At 35.9% G+C, this 12,219-nt stretch overlaps 1 protein-coding gene across 1 annotated transcript in view; it reads left to right on the forward strand.

Annotated features, from left to right (window-relative positions):
* LOC143233651 (ecdysone receptor-like) overlaps positions 1 to 12,219 on the forward strand; it is a 103,434-nt gene that overhangs the window by 41,279 nt on the left and 49,936 nt on the right. Inside the window, exon 2 of the mRNA XM_076470108.1 lies at positions 11,245 to 11,718. Within this exon, the coding sequence (XP_076326223.1) occupies positions 11,331 to 11,718 (388 nt within the window). The 5' untranslated portion in view covers positions 11,245 to 11,330. The remainder of the gene's footprint in view (positions 1 to 11,244; positions 11,719 to 12,219) is intronic.

Genomic DNA, 12,219 nt, shown 5'->3' on the forward strand with positions numbered 1-12,219 from the left:
GTGATGAGATTTACATGTTAAATGAAATCAAACAACACCAGACGTGATGAGACCTGCATGTTGAATGAAATCAAACAATACCAGACGTGATGAGATTTACATGTTGAATATAACCAAACAATACCAGACGTGATGAGACTTACATGTTGAATGAAATCAAACAATACCAGACGTGATGAGACCTGCATGCATGTTGAATGAAACCAAACAATACCAGACGTGATGAGACCTGCAAGTTGGATGAAATCAAACAATACCAGACGTGATGAGACCTGCATGTTGAATGAAATCAAACAATATTAGAGTTGATGAAACTTACATGTTGAATCAAAGCAAACAATACCAGACGTGATGAGACCTGCATGTGGAATAAAATCAAACAATACCAGACGTGATGAGACTTACATGTTGAATGAAATCATACAATACCAGACGTGATGAGACCTGCATGTTGAATGAAATCAAACAATACTAGAGACGTGATGAGACCTGCATGTTGAATGAAATCTAACAATACTAGAAACGTGATGAGATTTACATGCTGAATGAAATCAAACAATACAAGAGACGTGATGAGATTTACATGTTGAATGAAATCTAACAATACTAGAGACGTGATGAGATTTACATGCTGAATGAAATCAAACAATACAAGAGACGTGATGAGATTTACATGTTAAATGAAATCAAACAACACCAGACGTGATGAGACCTGCATGTTGAATGAAATCAAACAATACCAGACGTGATGAGACCTGCATGTTGAATGAAAGCAAACAATACCAGACGTGATGAGACCTGCATGTTGAATGAAATCAAACAATACAAGAGACGTGATGAGATTTACATGTTAAATGAAGTCAAACAACACCAGACGTGATGAGACCTGCACGTTGAATGAAATCAAACAATACCAGACGTGATGAGACTTACATGTTGAATGAAAGCAAACAATACCAGACGTGATGAGACCTGCATGTTGAATGAAATCAAACAATACCAGATGTGATGAGACCTGCATGTTGAATGAAATCAAAAAATACCAGGCGTGATGAGACCTGCATGTCGAATGAAATCAAACAATACCAGACGTGATGAGACCTGCATGTTGAATGAAATCAAACAATACCAGACGTGATTAGAGTTACATCTTGAATGAAATCAAACAATACCAGACGTGATGAGACCTGCATGTTGAATGAAACCAAACAATACCAGACGTGATGAGACCTGCATGTTGAATGAAATCTAACAATACTAGAGACGTGATGAGATTTACATGCTGAAAAAAATCAAACAATACAAGAGACGTGATGAGATTTACATGTTAAATGAAATCAAACAACACCAGACGTGATGAGACCTGCATGTTGAATGAAATCAAACAATACCAGACGTGATGAGACCTGCATGTTGAATGAAATCAAAAAATACCAGGCGTGATGAGACCTGCATGTCGAATGAAATCAAACAATACCAGACGTGATGAGACCTGCATGTTGAATGAAATCAAACAATACCAGTCGTGATGAGACTTACATGTTGAATGAAATCAAACAATACTAGAGACGTGATGAGACCTGCATGTTGAATGAAATTAAACAATACCAGACGTGATGAGAGTTACATCTTGAATGAAATCAAACAATACCAGACGTGATGAGACCTGCATGTTGAATGAAACCAAACAATACCAGACGTGATGAGACTTGCATGTTGAATGAAATCAAACAATATTAGAGACGTGATGAGACCTGCATGTTGAATGAAATCAAACAATACCAGACGTTATGAGACTTACATGTTGAATGAAATCAAACAATACTTGAGACGTGATGAGATTTACATGTTGAATGAAATCAAAGAATACCAGACGTTATGAGACCTGCATGTTGAATGAAATCAAACAATAACGGAAGTGATGAGACCTGCATGTTGAATGAAATCAAACAATATTAGAGACGTGATGAGACCTGCATATTGAATGAAATCAAACAATACAAGAGACGTGATGAGATTTACATGTTAAATGAAATCAAACAACACCAGACGTGATGAGACCTGCATGTTGAATGAAATCAAACAATACCAGACGTGATGAGACTTACATGTTGAATGAAAGCAAACAATACCAGACGTGATGAGACCTGCATGTTGAATGAAATCAAACAATACTAGAGACGTGATGAGACCTGCATGTTGAATGAAATCAAACAATACTAGAAACGTGATGAGACCTGCATGTTGAATGAAATCTAACAATACTAGAGACGTGATGAGATTTACATGCTGAATGAAATCAAACAATACAAGAGACGTGATGAGATTTACATGTTAAATGAAATCAAACAACACCAGACGTGATGAGACCTGCATGTTGAATGAAATCAAACAATACCAGACGTGATGAGACCTGCATGTTGAATGAAATCAAATAATACCAGACGTGATTAGAGTTACATCTTGAATGAAATCAAACAATACCAGACGTGATGAGACCTGCATGTTGAATGAAACCAAACAATACCAGACGTGATGAGACCTGCATGTTGAATGAAATCTAACAATACTAGAGACGTGATGAGATTTACATGCTGAATGAAATCAAACAATACAAGAGACGTGATGAGATTTACATGTTAAATGAAATCAAACAACACCAGACGTGATGAGACCTGCATGTTGAATGAAATCAAACAATACCAGACGTGATGAGACCTGCATGTTGAATGAAATCAAAAAATACCAGGCGTGATGAGACCTGCATGTCGAATGAAATCAAACAATACCAGACGTGATGAGACCTGCATGTTGAATGAAATCAAACAATACCAGACGTGATGAGACTTACATGTTGAATGAAATCAAACAATACTAGAGACGTGATGAGACCTGCATGTTGAATGAAATTAAACAATACCAGACGTGATGAGAGTTACATCTTGAATGAAATCAAACAATACCAGACGTGATGAGACCTGCATGTTGAATGAAACCAAACAATACCAGACGTGATGAGACTTGCATGTTGAATGAAATCAAACAATATTAGAGACGTGATGAGACCTGCATGTTGAATGAAATCAAACAATACCAGACGTTATGAGACTTACATGTTGAATGAAATCAAACAATACTTGAGACGTGATGAGATTTACATGTTGAATGAAATCAAAGAATACCAGACGTTATGAGACCTGCATGTTGAATGAAATCAAACAATAACGGAAGTGATGAGACCTGCATGTTGAATGAAATCAAACTATATTAGAGACGTGATGAGACCTGCATATTGAATGAAATCAAACAATACAAGAGACGTGATGAGATTTACATGTTAAATGAAATCAAACAACACCAGACGTGATGAGACCTGCATGTTGAATGAAATCAAACAATACCAGACGTGATGAGACTTACATGTTGAATGAAAGCAAACAATACCAGACGTGATGAGACCTGCATGTTGAATGAAATCAAACAATACTAGAGACGTGATGAGACCTGCATGTTGAATGAAATCAAACAATACTAGAGACGTGATGAGACCTGCATGTTGAATGAAATCTAACAATACTAGAGACGTGAGGAGATTTACATGCTGAATGAAATCAAACAATACAAGAGACGTGATGAGATTTACATGTTAAATGAAATCAAACAACACCAGACGTGATGAGACCTGCATGTTGAATGAAATCAAACAATACCAGACGTGATGAGACTTACATGATGAATGAAAGCAAACAATACCAGACGTGATGAGACCTGCATGTTGAATGAAATCAAACAATACCAGACGTGATGAGACCTGCATGTTGAATGAAACCAAATAATACTAGAGACGTGATGAGATCTGCATGTTGAATGAAATCAAACAATACTAAAGACGTGATGAGATTTACTTGCTGAATGAAATCAAGCAATACAAGAGACGTGATGAGATTTACATGTTGAATGAAATCAAACAATACCAGACGTGATGAGACCTGCATGTTGAATGAAATCAAAAAATACGAGGCGTGATGAGACCTGCATGTCGAATGAAATCAAACAATACCAGACGTGATGAGACCTGCATGTTGAATGAAATCAAACAATACCAGACGTGATGAGACCTGCATGTTGAATGAAATTAAACAATACCAGACGTGATGAGAGTTACATCTTGAATGAAATCAAACAATACCAGACGTGATGAGACCTGCATGTTGAATGAAATCAAACAATATTAGAGACGTGATGAGACCTGCATGTTGAATGAAATCAAACAATACCAGACGTTATGAGACTTACATGTTGAATGAAATCAAACAATACTTGAGACGTGATGAGATTTACATGTTGAATGAAATCAAACAATACCAGACGTGATGAGATCTGCATGTTGAATGAAATCAAACAATATTAGAGACGTGATGAGACCTGCATATTGAATGAAATCAAACCATACTAGAGACGTGATGAGATTTACATGCTGAATGAAATCAAACAATACTAGAGACGTGATGAGATTTACATGTTGAATTAAATCAAGCAATACCAGACGTGATGAGACCTGCATGTTGAATGAAATCAAAAAATACCAGGCGTGATGAGACCTGCATGTCGAATCAAATTACTATGTATGTTTTCACGTTAATTTCGTGTAGATAAAGTTAATGTATATTCTGAAAAATACTGCTCTGACTATTACATTATTTAATTTTACAGAGATGATGTTTGAGCTAGTGAAGTCGGTCACGTGTAAAAGTAAGACTTACGTTATACAATCATAAGTAAATGATTTGTCTTGTGTTTACTAGATTTCCAGCAAAACGAAATGTTCATTATGACAGTTCGTACCAGATACGCTGATAGAAATATCTGCAGAGATGTAGATACCTTTTAACATTTAGATATTACTAACTTGGTCTCATTCCAGAAAGTTAACCGTACTGTGTAATAACTGTTTATTAATGTGGTGGAGGGACGAACTGCTGCAGATGCCAGAAGTGGCACCAGGGACGACATATTTAACATCTGTAATGCCGCTGTGCATAGAAGACGAGATTTATGAGTGTGAGTAATGACTAACTGTGGCTTGTTGTGAACCCGTGTTTTTAGTTCACAGCGAATTTGCATCCATTCGACAGTGCGATGCCGTTGTGGTGAGAAAAACTTATGATTGCAAGTACTGGCGCGATTGTTGACTTATTTAGTCTTATATACTAAGTTCGCAGCGAATTCGCGACAATTTGAGAGCACAATTCCGCGCTAGGTATAGGCGCATTGTTGCAGGAATAAATCATATAGCCTTTTTCTATTCATTCAAAAAGACTGTCGGATCAAATAACTGAACACTTCGAATAAGAGAGATTGTAGTTTTCATCACTGAAGAGGAAGAGGATAAATTCGCACAACAGAGTGTTTAAAGAGAGCAGTGGACTTCGAACTACATCGTAAGTCAATCCAGAGTAACGTCCTTATCTACCAAGTGACGGCTATTGTTACGAAAGAGAACCTTCACACCCATTGAAACAGAGCAAGGCACATCTCCTGGTAAAAACTGTTAACAATATAATATACGAAGATTTGAGCAAACATTTTAAACTTCTAGTTGCATTTCAAAACCAAAGGATATTATCACAAAAAAATATATTCCAATAAACGTGAAATAATATTGTCGAGACTCGAATTTTGTGCTTTGTAAACTTAGGTCCATCTCAAGAGAAAGTTGTATCAAGAACAGCATGGGATCCAGCCATTGTTCTTATAAAATGCGATTAATCCTAAGTAAGTCCTTTTGTGTGTGCGTGTGTGTGGTGCAAGAAAGAGAAGCGAATTAAAATCAGCTCTAAATTTTACACATTTATGTACGGGCTTGGATATGGATTGTGTTGAGTCTTCGCAATATTTTGTTTTTTGGTTTAAATTTCACGCAAAGCTACTCAAGGGCTAATTTTGAAGCGATAGACTAGAATGAAGGGAGCTAGTTAACACCAGACAACTCCAACTCCTGGTCTTCTCCTTTACTAATGTATAGTGGGATTTACTGTTACATTATAACGCCCTTACGGCTAAAACGGCGTGTTCGGTGATGGGAACTACAACCCACGACCCCCAGATTGCGAGTCGAGCGCTCTAACAACCTGGCTATGTCAGGCGTGTAACGAAAGAAAGAAATTCATCTAGAGTATTAATTTTCTGTGGGAATAAATCAGATTCACACAACATTCCAGCGCAGATAGCCCTCGTGTAGCTTTGCGCGAAATTCAAAAAACAAACAAACATAACGTCCAAGGATTAAAATAATAATAAATTTCAACTCATTATCAGTAACGGTTTTAAATCGTTCGCTCGACGAGATCTCGCAGACGTCCATTTTCTCGTACATTCTTTTAAAGTTTGATGTTTATAATTGAATTATCAAAACTATCCTCATATTTTTCCGGCTTTTTCTCTCATTTGTTGTTATTTATTCCTTCTTTTCGAATTTTAGTGCAAATTCCCAAGCTCTCTTATGTAGTGATAGTATGAATAAATTGTTAAGATGTTCTTTTGTAATAAAGATAACTGGAAAAGATTACACTAGTTTTTATGTTACTGGCTGATTAGGCACAAATAGCGCACGCTTAACACATATAGGTGAGAGTGTATTCCAGCTTTGCTTAGTTCTCTTAGATCGATATATGGTTATTTTGTTCGCGTTCCCGGGAACACACAAAAAAAATTTCTTTTATATGACAAAACTGCTAAGACTGTCTGTCGCGTCCTTAATTTTGACCTTCTGACCAGATGAAAAGCAGCCTTCTCCCACTTACCAACCACGCGAAAGGATTTATTGTCACTCTTATGACGCCCCCACAGTTTAAAATGCGGGGAGTAATACAGAATGTGCAGGAAATAAAATGTTTAGTCTCACTTGCCATTCTTTGTATAAGTTTTACGTTATCCCTGCTTCATTGATTAGCAGTAAACTTCACAACGAAATGTTACTTCAAATGAAGTACAAAAGACACCCTCATTTATTCTGACCATTCCACGTTGATCAAAGAATGACGCATTTGTAAAAGACAGAAAAAAATGAAAGAAAAGAAAACTGTCCAAAATTAATTGAAGTGTATGTTAATCTGAAACAGGCAACTCTCGAGGATTGTAATAAAATATTAAGGAGCTTATGAAACCGTGTATAAGTTATAAAAATTTTTGATACCTTAAATAGTTTCTCCTTTGAAGAATATCTTTAAAGTTATCCTATTTGTTGACGCACGTTTTATTTCTCGCTATACCGTTACTATACAACAGCGACACGCGCTAACCTACACTGCTCTTAAAACACTACCAACAAGGTTCAGACTGGCCTTTTTTACATACGAGAGACGTAGGCGAGTGGATTTTTTCCTTGGCGAAGCAAAAATAGAAATCTAGAAAGAGAGAGAAAGAATCATGAAGTGGGTCACTCTTGTTTATGTACGACCGGATAGACAGATAAGTGAAGGATGGATATCTGCGCATGGTATTGATCCTACCTGTTTCTTAGTTTATTGTTGATCGGTTTTTATTAGTTTTATTGCACGTCCTTTATCTCAATCAAGTCTTTGAACAATTGAATACATCTCTTAAAGTAAAATGTAATGTAAGAAAAAGAATGACTGTGACACTAGTATTAACACAGTGACAATAACAGAAATTAACTACGACCAGATAAAAATTGTTGACAAATACAGACTTAGGTGCAATACGAGGCCTAAAAAGTACGGTTTCATTATTAGGAATAATCAAAAGACTGCTATGACCTAACCCTAGATTTAATCTAATAGAAAATCTTTTTTTTTCAGGAAGAAACTTTACTTTTTATAAAGAAGTATAAAATAAAACTTTAAATCGTAAATACATATTTATTTCTTATATTTTCTTTTCATCTTTAGATGAAAAATTATCTAAGAAACCTGTACAAAACACTCCATATGTATATTTAACCTAAACAATAAAATCTTGTTGAAAATTTTGGGTTTTCTATTTTAGCGCCCTCTACGTTTTAAGTATTGAAGCTAAGTGTTCTATTATATGGGAAAGGTAACTATTAACTTTGTAGAAACAATATTAATATTTTCATAAAATAAAGTAAATAATTTAAAATAGAATAAAGCACAATTATAAAAAGAGATATTTATTTATTTATTATAAATGTTATCAACAAGCTGTCGAACAGCATTAAAATAATAAACATATTCATAAACGTTAATAAACGAAAGGAAAATTTTGAATATAAGAAAATGTTTGGAAGCATGGCTAAGTGGTTATGGCATTTGACTCCCAATCTGATGGTCGTGAGTTCGAATCACTGTCCCACCAAATATACCTGCCTTTTTAGCCGTGGGGAACGTTATAATGTGATGTGACGGTTGGTGGTGATAACTATCTGCCAACCCCCTAGTATTTCACTGGTAAAATAAGTAGGGATAGCCCTCGTGCAGGTTTGCGTAAAATTCAAATCAAGTCGACATTGTCCGAAACTATACAGTTTTCAGATGATCACGATGCAGGATTTATTATAAAATGGAATGATGTTTGGTATTTCACGTGCATAATTAAGCAGAACGAAGATGATATTAAATAAAGCCGAAGTAACGTAGCAGTAATAAAAAGTAACCCTTTAGAGGTTGTCTAACTGATAGAACTGATAACAGTGACACTGTAATTATTTAACTTTTGTTTTCCTTTATCAATCTTGTTTTCAATATTATTAAAGTTTTTGTTTCTTCTTTTTTATCAAGTTATTAATTTCGATGTATTGGACAATTTTGAAAATCCTCCTGTGATACAGCGTTATGTCTGTGGACTTACACTTGAAGATGAATTTCGATACTCATGGTGGACAGAGCACAGATAGCCCATTGTATAACTTTGTGCTTAATTATAAAACAACCAAAGGTTCTGAAAAAACAAAACGAATAATTTTCTTCTCTAAACAAATAAAACTTTTCTGTAATTTGTATAAATTCTAAGTGCTGCATTATTCTCTCTGACTACTCCCTCTCTCTCTCTTAGGGTCCGGCATGGCCAAGCGTGTTAAGGCACTTGACTTGTAATCTGAGGGTAGGGGGCTCGAATCCCCGTCACACCAAACATGCTCGCCCTTTCGGCCGTAGAGGCGTTGTAATGTGATGGTCAATCCCACTATTCGTTGGTAAAAGAGTAGCCCAAGAGTAGGCGGTGGGTAGTGATGACTAGCTGCCTTCCCTTTAGTCTTACACTGCTAAATTAGGGACGGCTAGCGCAGATAGCTCTCGTGTAGCTTTGTGCGAAATTCACAAACAAACAAATCTCCAACGACTGTCTTTAATTGTTTGGTGTATAACACAGAAGGTCAATCTGCTCTTTAATTTTTGGTGTGTGACAGAGAAAGTCAGTCTCGTCTTTAAGTGTTTGGTGTATGCATCCTCAACTGTGATATTAAGAAACCATTTTAGAACAAAACATCATTTTTTTTTATTTTAAAAGAGAGAATGTGTCCAAGAAAAAAATAGGTGATAAGATTTTAAGGAAAGGATTCAAAATATTTCGTGTTTCTTGTAATGCCTGGCATTGTTTCTTAAGGAAAGGATTCAAAATATTTCGTGTTTCTTGTAATGTCTGGCATTGTTTCTTAAGGAAAGGATTCAAAATATTTCGTGTTTCTTGTAATGCCTGGCATTGTTTCTTAAGGAAAGAATTCAAAATATTTCGTGTTTTTTGTAATGCCTGGCAGTGTTTTTTAAGGAAAGGATTCAAAATATTTCGTGTTTCCTGTAATGCCTGGCAGTGTTTCTTAAGGAAAGGATCCAAAATATTTCGTATTTCCTGTAATGCCTGGCAGTGTTTCTTAAGGAAAGGATTCAAAATATTTCGTGTTTCTTGTAATGCCTGGCATTGTTTCTTAAGGAAAGGATTCAAAATATTTCGTGTTTCTTGTAATGCCTGACATTGTTTCTTAAGGAAAGGATTCAAAATATTTCGTGTTTCTTGTAATGCCTGGCATTGTTTCTTAAGGAAAGGATTCAAAATATTTCGTGTTTCTTGTAATGCCTGGCATTGTTTCTTAAGGAAAGGATTCAAAATATTTCGTGTTTTTTGTAATGCCTGGCATTGTTTCTTAAGGAAAGGATTCAAAATATTTCGTGTTTTTTGTAATGCCTGGCATTGTTTCTTAAGGAAAGGATTCAAAATATTTCGTGTTTCCTGTAATGCCTGGCAGTGTTTCTTAAGGAAAGGATCCAAAATATTTCGTATTTCCTGTAATGCCTGGCAGTGTTTCTTAAGGAAAGGATTCAAAATATTTCGTGTTTCTTGTAATGCCTGGCATTGTTTCTTAAGGAAAGGATTCAAAATATTTCGTGTTTCTTGTAATGCCTGGCATTGTTTCTTAAGGAAAGGATTCAAAATATTTCGTGTTTCCTGTAATGCCTGGCAGTGTTTCTTAAGGAAAGGATCCAAAATATTTCGTATTTCCTGTAATGCCTGGCAGTGTTTCTTAAGGAAAGGATTCAAAATATTTCGTGTTTCTTGTAATGCCTGGCATTGTTTCTTAAGGAAAGGATTCAAAATATTTCGTGTTTCTTGTAATGCCTGACATTGTTTCTCAAGGAAAGGATTCAAAATATTTCGTGTTTCTTGTAATGCCTGGCATTGTTTCTTAAGGAAAGGATTCAAAATATTTCGTGTTTCTTGTAATGCCTGGCCTTGTTTCTTAAGGAAAGGATTCAAAATATTTCGTGTTTTTTGTAATGCCTGGATTGTTTCTTAAGGAAAGGATTCAAAATATTTCGTGTTTCTTGTAATGCCTGGCATTGTTTCCGTGTCAAACGGTAAAAACTGCGTAGTTGAGTGTGAGTATTTCCATACCAACATCTTGGTTAGTGTTACTGAATTTCTTAATATCCTACTAATCTCTTGATTTTTTTTTTTACATTGCTTGTAACCATTTTTTAACCATGCTGTATAGAGCACATGGACGTTATTTCGTGAATGTTAATTTTTGGTTATCGATATTTAACAATGGTACTACGACTTTAAGTAAAGAAAAAATTGAAAAAAAAACCAGAAAAAAACGTATGTATGTTTTTACCTAAGGATTGTCTATTTATTACGATATATTTTTCTGACATTTTAATCAAATGTCCGTGATATTTCGTACGTATATTGATTTTGCGCAATGATATAGATTTACTTTTTTTACGTCATTCTGTTGGTTATACATTCACCTTTCTCTGATTATTTCAGACACTGGCCAGCAATCAGTAAGCAGTAGTGCTTTGTGGTGAAGCCGGTGGATACTAGCGCTCCATGCTGCTGGCCCGTGAGAGGCTATGGCTGATAGCGACGGTTCGCCAGTCTGTTCTACCGCTGTCAGCATTCCTATCAAGCCCGTGTTTCTCTCTGCTGGACTACGATTCACTGAAGCGTACAGCTTGGCAACTGTAGTAGCTAGGCAACCGTCTTCCCCAGTCTTCTCTTCTAGTTTTCCCAGCATGGTTAAAGTCGAGCCCCAGTTGCTTAGCCCCATGGAGACAGGGGAACCACCTTTTGACCTGGCTTCAAAAAGGTTCTGTCCGGAAGAAGGGGTGTGGTTGTCCTCCCCCTCCCAAATACCCACGGGATCTATCTCCCCGAATTCTTTTGATAACGGCCAGGTAGTAATGACCGGAAGTGGGCTTTCGCCGCTCTCGTCTGGCAGCTACGACCCATATAGTTCAGGTAAAATATTTACGTGTTTTGTTTTTGTAATAAATATGAGATTTAGCGGAGTGCCGAAAGATACACCAGTAACACTTCCTTATTTAGAAAGATCTTCAGATTGCTGAGCACGTTGACATGACGTGTTAAAAGAACCCAATATTTATCTTTAATAAAGTTATTTTGCACGAAAAATATAACATAATGGTACATACACTTTGTATGTATGTGATGTGTTTCATGCTAAAAATAGTAATTTTATTCCTGTCAGCAAAAATTATAGTACTACCAATGAAATTAATAAATATTACTGCCTATAAAAGTAAGGCATTATCACCAGTGGCGCTACTATGTATGAGAAAAAATGGCATTATTACATGTTAACCTTTTACTTCTCATGGTAACGTACAGCAAACCTATCTTTGTCACTTAATACAGAAACAAATGCTTTAGCTCTGTGATTAGATACTGTTACCTCCTAGTAACAGTTAAAATAAACCATGGTATTATTTTTGTTGGATC

This window comes from Tachypleus tridentatus, chromosome 12 (genome assembly GCF_004210375.1).
Source record: "Tachypleus tridentatus isolate NWPU-2018 chromosome 12, ASM421037v1, whole genome shotgun sequence".
In the NCBI taxonomy this organism is placed as follows: domain Eukaryota; kingdom Metazoa; phylum Arthropoda; class Merostomata; order Xiphosura; family Limulidae; genus Tachypleus; species Tachypleus tridentatus.